General features: G+C 50.7%; 1 protein-coding gene across 1 annotated transcript; it reads right to left on the bottom strand.

Annotated features, from left to right (window-relative positions):
- Positions 1-8,877: 8,877 nt before the first annotated feature.
- On the bottom strand, positions 8,878-9,720 carry LOC309891672 (olfactory receptor 14A16-like; the record flags this gene model as incomplete). Its single annotated transcript, XM_082786013.1, has 1 exon — positions 8,878-9,720. A coding segment is annotated over one exon (843 nt), but the record flags the coding sequence as incomplete, so codon positions are not given.

The following is a 9,720-nucleotide window of genomic DNA, read 5'->3' as shown; positions in this document are numbered from 1 at the left end:
TTTTAATTTTTTAATTTTTATTTTTTAACGTGTGATAGTATTATTTTAATTTAAGGGAATTTCTTCTTATCCTCCTACATATTGATTTTTATTTTGACCTAGTCATCTACGGTACTTCAAGAACCAATCTTCCAGTGTAGATAAAGACAATAAAGAAGCCATTAGATATTCACAGCTCTCAGATCCCATCTCATTCTCCCAATGGAGAAGGGGCTCAAGGCCAAAAGCACTGCTGTCACATTTAGGAATAGCTCAGCTGGCTATTGGGGCTGCCCATCACTACTCAGTGGGGCAATCTAGAGCTTCACGGACTGGAATCTGGAGCTGCTCTGTGCCTGGGCCAGGCCTCTTGTGCTGGCCCTGTGGGACACAGATACTCTGTGCTAGGGATCTCCCAGGCAAGAGACCAGGGCTCCTGCAGCTTCATGGACCTCCATCGCCTGAGCCATGGCTGGCCCCAGCCTGGGGACTGCTGGGGAGGCCCAGAGCCGCTTTTGTCCCAGCAGCTGAGGTGCCTTGCGAGGGGCTGGGGCTGTGGTGGCCATGCCCAGAGCCCTGCAGCAGCCTGCAGTGGGCACTGCCCTGGGGCCAGCCCAGCCTGGGCTGCTGGGCTGGGCTGGGCATTGGCCGGCAAAGGGCAACAGCAGCGTCAGGGAGTGGTGGCAGCATGCAGGGGAGGGCTCCCAGCAGGGCTTGGTGCTGCAGAGCCAGGACTGCGTGAAGGGAGCCCAGAGCTGGAGGGGCAGGGGAGAGGAAGCTGCTCTGGGCCCTTGCTGGCCTGGTCAAAGCAGAAAGGGGGCCCAGGGCATTTGCCCCCTCACCGCAGCCTGCCAGGACCTGCAACGCACTCATGGAGCATCCAGGGCCAGCCAGCCCCTGCATGGGGATCTGCTGCCCGCCTTGCCCCGGCCCTCTCCAGCGCCCTCCTTGCTGCTCTCTGATGCACGCCAGCACCTCCCCGTGCGTGCCAGCCAGCATATCTGCTGAGGGCCAGTGCGGTTGCTTCTGGGGCAGGGAGCTCAGCATGGCCCTTGCAGCCCCCTGCCCTGGACCTGCCTCTCCCCTTGGCCTCAGCCCCGGCCCCGGCCTTGTCTCTGCTGGCAGGAGCGCTCTTGGCATGCGCTTCCTGGCCTCCCCTCACCAGCGCACAGTTGCTGCCCACTCAGGCTGCTGGCACAAATTTGTCCTCACCAGCAGCACCACCCCTTGGGCTGCTTCTCCTGGTGTTGCCCACACCACTGTCTTGACTCCTTGTCTCTGCTGGGCCCCACCTTCCACACCCAGATGTGCCCCTTGGCTGTCATCGCCTTCTCCCCTGCCACATGGGGTGACAGTGCCATAGTGGGACATGTTTCCAGTGGGCCGTCTACCAGACACAGTAATGAATACTATGAGCAGGACTAGAGGGGTCTTGCTTCCAGCCAGGGGGATGCAGGGAGGAAAGGGACAATTGGGTTTACTGGACTGTGTACATTTAATGGCCTGGCACATCAAACCCACAAATGTATCAGGCTCTACTGGACACCGGTGCACAGTGTACCCTAACGCCATCAAGACTTAAAGAGGTAGAACCCACCTATATTTCTGGAGTGACAGGGGGATCCCAAGAGTTAACTGTCTTGGAGGCTGAAGTGAGTCTAACTGGGGAGGAATGGCAAAAACACCCCATTGGGACTGGCCTGGAGGCTATGCTCATCCTCGGAATAGACTGCTTCAGGAGAGTGTAAGGAATGTTTCAGCAATTCGTGTCAATAGAGGGCTTGAAGGGTAAACCTTGAGTTTCTGATATCTGGGGGGGGGGGGGGGTTCAGAATAACTGCTAACTATTTTGACTATTGTATGGGACACTACACTAGTCTCTGTATCTGGCCAAGAGATTAAGGAGAAGGGGAAAGCTGAAGGACAACTGAAAGAGAAAGCTTGCATGGGACTCTGCACAAGTCTCTGACATCCGGCCAAGATGGACAAAGGGGAAGGAAAAGAAAAAAGCCTGGGAGGAAGACTATGAGCCTTCAGCATGAGAGACCCCCCAGAGGGACCAATGGAGACTGATACTCATGTGCCAGTGGGAGGGTTCGGATTCTGGGAACTAATTATAGTAACCCTGCCTTTACTAGAAGTAGTAATGAATATGTATTAGCCTAGGAGCATAAAAACCAGCTGCTTGATGTAACTGGTGTGCATCTTGGTGGAGCAGAGACTCCTGGCGCACCCAGTGCTGTTTGCTTACCTCTATTTGCTTAAAAATTTGTAAACTTTGATTGTAATTCTATTTGGGACTTAGTCATTTATTACAAGAGGGTACTTCAAAGTTCCAGAGGGCACCACTGGTGGGGCTTTGGCATCACTGCCTTGGAGACTGGGGACAGTAAACAGTTGTCTACCTTGCTTGGCCTTCCACAGAATCCTTCAGTTGTGGGTTTGCTGAGGGTTGAAGAACAGCAGGTGTCAATGGCTACCATGGCGGCACACCTGAGACAGCATCATATCACAGAATCACAGAATCACAGAATTTCTAGGTTGGAAGAGACCTCAAGATCATCGAGTCCAACCTCTGACCTAACACTAACAGTCCCCACTAAACCATAACCCTAAGCTCTACATCTAAACGTCTTTTAAAGACCTCCAGGGATGGTGACTCCACCACTTCCCTGGGCAGCCTGTTCCAATGCCTCACAACCCTTTCGGTAAAGAAGTTCTTCCTAAGATCCAACCTAAAACTCCCCTGGCGCAACTTAAGCCCATTCCCCCTCGTCCTGTCACCAGGCACGTGGGAGAACAGACCAATCCCCACCTCTCTACAGCCTCCTTTAAGGTATCTGTAGAGAGCAATAAGGTCATCCCTGAGCCTCCTTTTCTCCAGGCTGAACAAGCCCAGCTTCCTCAGCCGCTCCTCACAGGACTTGTTCTCCAGGCCCCTCACCAGCTTCGTCACCCTTCTCTGGACTCTCCCAAGCACCTCAACGTCCTTCTTGTAGTGAGGGGCCCAAAACTGAACACAGTACTCGAGGTGCGGCCTCACCAGAGCCGAGTACAGGGGGACGATCACCTCCCTAGCCCTGCTGGTCACACTGTTTCTGATACAAGCCAGGATGCCGTTGGCCTTCTTGGCCACCTGAGCACACCTCTGGCTCATATTCAGCCGACTATCAACCATCACTCCCAGGTCCTTCTCCGCCAGGCAGCTCTCCAACCACTCCTCTCCCAGCCTGTAGCTCTGCTTGGGGTTATTGTTTCCCAGGTGGAGGACCCAGCACCTGGCCTTGTTGAACTTCATGCAGTTGACCTCAGCCCATCGGTGCAGCCTATCCAGATCCTCCTGCAGAGCCTTCCTACCCTCGAGCAGATCGACACACGCACCTAGCTTGGTGTCATCTGCAAACTTACTGAGGGTGCACTCAATGCCCTCATCCAGATCATTGATGAAGATATTAAAGAGCACCGGCCCCAGCACCGAGCCCTGGGGGACGCCACTAGTGACTGGCCTCCAACTGGACTTGACTCCATTTACCACGACTCTTTGGGCCTGGCTATCCAGCCAGTTTCTAACCCAACGAAGTGTGTGCCAGTCCAAGCCAAGAGCAGCCAGTTTCTTGAGGAGAGTGCTGTGGGAAATGGTGTCAAAAGCCTTGCTGAAGTCAAGGTAGACCACATCCACAGCCTTGCCCTTGTCCACCCAGCGCATCACTTTGTCATAGAAGGAGATCAGGTTCGTCAAGCAGGACCTGCCTTTCATAAACCCATGCTGACTGGGCCTGCTTGCCATGCAAGTGCTGCGTGATGACTCTCAAGAGAATCTTCCCCATGAGCTTTCCTGGCACTGAGGTCAAACTGACAGGCCTGTAGTTTCCCGGGTCTGTCCTCCGGCCCTTCTTGTAGATGGGCGTCACGTTTGCTAGCCGCCAGTCGATTGGGACCTCCCCTGATAGCCAGGACTATTGATAAATGATGGTAAGTGGCTTGGCCAGCTCCTCTGCCAGTTCTTTCAGTACCCTTGGCTGGATCCCATCCGGTTCCATCGACTTGTGCACATCCAAGTGCCGTAGCAGGTCACCAACCAGTTCTTCATGGATAGTGAGGGCCACATCCTGCTCCCCATCCCCTTCCACCAGATCAGGGTACTGGGTATCCAGAGAACAACCGGTATTGCCGCTAAAGACTGAGGCGAAGAAGGCATTGAGCACCTCCGCCTTTTCCTTATCTCTTGTCACTAAGTTTTCCCCCGCATCCAGTAAAGGATGGAGATTCTCCTTAGTCCTCCTTTTTGTGTTGATGTATTTATAAAAACATTTTTTGTTATCTTTAACGGCAGTAGCCAGATTGAGCTCCAGATGAGCTTTGGCCTTTCTAATTTTGTCCCTGCACAGCCTCGCAACATCCTTATAGTCCTCCCTAGTGGCCTGCCCACTTTTCCAAAGATTATAAACCCTCTTTTTTCTCCTAAGCTCAAGCCACAATTCTCTGTTCAGCCAGGCTGGTCTTCTTCCCCGCCAGCTCGTCTTTGGGCACGTGGGGACAGACCGTTCCTGCGCCATTAAGATTTCCCTCTTGAAGAGCGCCCAGCCTTCCTGGACTCCTCTGCCCTTCAGAACCGCCTCCCAAGGGACTCCACCAACCAGTGTCCTCAGCAGCACAAAGTCAGCCCTCCGGAAGTCCAATACAGTGGTTTTACTGGTCCCCTTCCTGGCCTTGCCAAGAATAGAGAACTCCACCATTTCGTGGTCACTCTGCCCAAGACAGCTCCCGACAATCACATCCTCCACCAGTCCTTCTCTGTTTGTGAAGAGAAGGTCTAGCGGGGCACCACCCCTGGTAGGTTCACTAACCAGCTGCGTCAGGAAGCTATCTTCCACGCTCTCCAGAAACCTCCTAGATTGCTTTCTCTGGGCTGTGTTGTGCTTTCAGGATATGTCAGGGAAGTTGAAGTCCCCCATGAGAACAAGAGCTGAAGATTTTGCAACTTCTGTCAGCTGCCTGTAGAATTCCTCATCCGTCTCCTCATCCTGGTTTGGCGATCTATAACAGACCCCGACCAGGATGCTAGCCTTGTTGTCCCTGCCGATCCTAACCCAAAGGGACTCGACCTTGTAGTTCCCAGCCTCGAGTTCTACAACATCGAAAGACTCTCTAATATAGAGAGCCACACTACCACCCCTTCTGTGCTGCCTGTCCCTTCTGAAGAGCTTATAGCCAGTCATTGCAGCACTCCAGTCATGAGACTGGTCCCACCACGTCTCCGTGATGGCAACCAAGTCGTAGCCTGCCTGCCGCACGATGGCTTCCAGCTCCTCCTGTCATGCTAACCTCCAGCTCCTCCTTACCATGCTAACCGGGACTCCCTGATTGCCATCCATGAGCTGGTTCATTGACTGGAGAGCCAAGGTGTAGTTGTAGAACTTAGTAGCATGGTTTAGTGATGGACTTGTCAGCACTGAGGCAAAGTTGCATGACCTGGGTTACACATCCTTGAGCAGTGTAAGGCAAAATGCAATTCTTTTTGCCTTTTGCATCTATAGCACAGGAAGCATGACTTTGCCCTACTCTATTGACTGGGCAGGTCTTTTCACATTACTCAGTTTATGTTTCTGTGACTGGAAGGGGACAATTTCCCAAAAGAGGCCTAGCTCGTGGGTACAACTACAGCCACTTGAAGAAATATTTTCTTTACTTTTCTTCCAGAGTTTTCCACAGAAGACCCATGAGAGACCATGGATGTCCAGGTGTTTACTAATATTCAAGCAGAATTTCTCAGATTCCAATGGTTATTTCAATTATTTTATTTTATTTTATTTTATTTTATTTTATTTTATTTTATTTTATTTTATTTTATTTTATTTTTATTTATTTTAATATATTTTATTATTTATTTTGTTCCCAAAGAACACCTGACTTTTCTTAGAAAGGGTTTCATGTGCTGGGCTGGGCTACAGTTACAGGGACAAAGACCACTGCTGGCAGTGGAGGTGTCAGACCTCCAGACTTTGCTTTTCCTCCTGATAGAGGTCTCCAAAGAAGTCACCCTGGATGAACAGCAATAGAAGAATGATGCTCAAAACTGAAATGCAGCAAAATTCAGCCTTTAAAAACAGAAAAAAATTGTATTAGGTGCTTTTGGAAATCTTCCTTTTTAAATACACCATGCAAGTTCTGCAATTAGCTGCACAAGGCGTGAAGGTTAGAAGAAAACTATGGAAGAGATGTTAGGAGTTTCTTCATTTTAATGGAGAAACGCGCCAACACCTTCTGCCTTCTCTGCAGGCTGTCCTATGCTGTCCCACACTTTGCCCTATTTCCTGGAGTCTGCAGAACCCCCTTCTCAGTTCACCACCTTGCTCTCATCCCTTGATTTCACCCATGTATCGTCAACCCTCACCAGCTGTTCCCTGAAACACAAAGCCATGGTCTGATCAGAGGGTCACCTCTGACACCATGGCTCAGCCCTTTGAGGGACATTTCTTCTTCCTCATGGCCAATGCATAACTTCCAAGGTACACTCCCTGGAAGTCTTTCTCTCCTGCTCTTTCCTACTACTAATGGAAGCTCCGTCAGGATGGAACCATTCCTAAAAGGCATCCCAACCCATCAGGCTCCTTGCAGCCTGGCAGCCAACCAGGCACATGTCACCTCAGCAGCATCTTCCAAGCCATGGGCCTGCTGCTGGCCTTGCAGTTTCTTGGCTACACACAGCCAAGCTTTGTGCCTCCTGCTCTCCAGTCATGGACTCAAGCAGAAGGGACAGGACAACCCATCTTGGGGCCTTCTTTCTGTCTGGGTCCTCCTGGGTATGGAGGAAGAGGGGATCCCCCAGTCAGCATGCCAGCCAGGTGCCTTCTGCTTGCCTTCCAGGGCCACTGGCAGATGTCAGCCCAAAAGTACAGATCCCAGGGAGAAGGCAAGGCTGACCTGTCAGCTTCAGACAGAAGTGACCTCACAGTCCCTTTCCATGACACGTTCCTGCTGCTGCCCTATCCACTGCAGAGGCAGAAGTGACCTCACAGTCCCTGCCACAGTCACATTCCTCCTGCTGTGACAGGAGATCCTGAGGTAGAGCTGGCAGTGCTGCTGTGCAGAGCCAGGGACTGTGGTGCCCTGGGACCCCCGGGAATGCTGCTTGGGGGGGCAGCAGGCCCAACTCCATGGGGATCTCTGCTGCTGAGCCCCTCTCCATCTGCCCTGATGGCTCAGCAGCATAGGACAGTGCTGGGCAGGACAATCGGGTGTCTCTAAGGGCACAAAGGGCAGGCAAGTGCTGCACCAGACCTTGCCCACAGCACTTCAAAATGCTTATCCTCAGTTACTCTGCAGTCTTATGGGCCTTTGCCTGATGACTCTTCACCACCACTTCTGGCATTGCAGAGCCCTGCTTTAGCCCATTGTCTCCTCAAATTCGCCTTTTCCTTTACCAAAACCTTTTTTGGATGATCACTCATTTTATGAGGTTCTAATCACTGCCCACTGAACACCTTGTTCCTGCAGATCTTCTGACTTCTCCTGGCAGCTCCAGATTCCTCTCCAGGCCTGCATCGGCCATCAGCCCCGCTACAGGGGGTGTAGTCCCATGCAGATGAATCCAGTTGTCTACTTTGGCAAGTGCCACCATAAAGAGAGCTCTTGGTGCAGCCCTTGATCCCTCACAGATCACCCTGGGATTTTCAGCCTGTGTTCTTTACTCCATGAAGAGGCCCAGAAAACAGAAGAGCAAGGAGGAACCCCTTCTCTCTATTCCAGACAGTAGCATTGGAAGAGGCATCCAGGCTTCTTGGTTTGCCCTGAACAGCCCCTTTTGTTACTGTTTGGTTTTTGTTTGGTGCTAGCAGGGAGGCCAGCTGTGACAGAGGACTGCACAGTGCCTGCTGCTGCCTGCTGGGACATGGATGCCAATGCAGAGACAACAGGACTGGCATCAAATTACATGAGATATAAAGTCTAACCCAAATACAAGAAACACAAGAGACCAATGTGGAAGCCAAAAGAAAACAGCAGTGAAAAGGCCACATCCTGCTGCTGGCCATGGCTCCAGGGAAGCAGCAGCCCCGACCCGAAGGCAGCAGAGAGGCAGAACCCAGCGGGCAGTGAGGGGCAGCCCCGAGGGCCACCAGGGCTGCTCGTTCATGTGTCAGCTGGGCTCTTGTCCCTGAGCCCCTCCTGCGTGCCGGGGTTTGCTCCCCCAGCTCCAGAGGAGATGGGAAGACATGGCAGCTGAGACCAATGAATTTCTGCTGGATTCTTTATTGTCTTTATCTACACAGGAAGCCTGGTTCTATAGGTAAATCTTTAACAAGTAGAAGGCTAAGAATAATATTATTTATATCAGAAACAATAGTTAGTGAAAATAATAACACAGACAAATGTAAACTAAGAAAAAAAAATCTGAGAAAAATAGGTGTTTCTGATTATAGGATAATTGTTATAGGTGAAGAAGCTGAAGAACATGTATTGAAATGGCGTCCTCACTGCATCCCTTAGTTCCAGGTTCCTCATGCTGTAGATGAGGGGGTTCACAGCTGGAGGCACTGGTGATGGGAAGAGATTGCAGTTGAGACCAATGAATTTCTCCCAGTTTCTTTATTGTCTTTATTTAAACATGAATATTGATTGTAAAGGTATTTGAAATTATTGACTTAATAATAATAATAATAATAATAATAATAATAATAATAATAATAATAATAATAATAATAATAATAATAATAAAATAAAAATTAAGAGACTTAGAATAACATTAAATCAAAGCCACAAGTTAGAGGAAATAATAATAAAGAAAATTACTTTCTAGAATTTGCATGGAGTCTTTTTTTCAGAAATCCTGTGTGTCCTGTTAGTATTATATGCACATTATTTCTGCTGAAGAAAGATGTATTCAAATAGTTTCCTTACTGCATGCTTGATCTCCTTGTTCCTCATGCTGTAAATGAGGGGGTTCACTGCTGGAGGCAACACTGAGTATAGAACAGCCACCACCAGATCCAGGGATGGGGAAGAAATGGAGGGAGGCTTCAGGTAGGCAAATATGCCAGTGCTAAGAAACAGGGAGACCACAGCCAGGTGAGGGAGGCATGTGGAAAAGGCTTTGTGCTGGCCATGCTCAGAGGGCATCCTCATCACCGCTCTAAAGATCAGCATATAGGACACCACAATGTAAACAAAACAACCAAAAACTAAAGAAACACTAAAGACAAGTGCCCCAACTTCCCTGAGGTAGGCATCTGAGCAGGAGAGCTTGAGGATCTGGGGGGTTTCACAGAAGAACTGGTCCACAGCATTGCCGTGGCAGAGGGGCAGGGAAAATGTGTTGGCCATGTGCAGGACAGCATTGAGAAAGCCACTGCCCCAGGCAGCTGCTGCCATCTGGGCACAAGCTCTGCTGCCCAGGAGGCTCCCATAATGCAGGGGCTTGCAGATGGCAACGTAGCGGTCGTAGGCCATGACAGTGAGAAGGGAATACTCTGCATCAAAAAAGAAGACTATGAAAGGGACTTGTGCAACACAGCCTTGATAGGAGATGGCCCTGGTGTCCCAGAGGGAATTGGCCACGGCTTTGGGCAGAGTGGTAGAGATGCAGCCCAGGTCGAGGCGGACGAGGTTGAGGAGGAAGAAGTACATGGGGGTGTGGAGGCGGTGGTCGCAGGCTACAGCGGTGAGGATGAGTCCGTTGCCCAGGAGGGCAGCCAGGTAGATGCCCAGGAAAAGCGCGAAGTGCAGGAGCTTCTGCTCCCGCAT

This window comes from Aythya marila (genome assembly GCF_965140915.1).
Source record: "Aythya marila genome assembly, contig: HAP1_HAP1_SCAFFOLD_202, whole genome shotgun sequence".
NCBI lineage: Eukaryota > Metazoa > Chordata > Aves > Anseriformes > Anatidae > Aythya > Aythya marila.
This window is presented reverse-complemented; position numbering and strand designations above follow the sequence as displayed.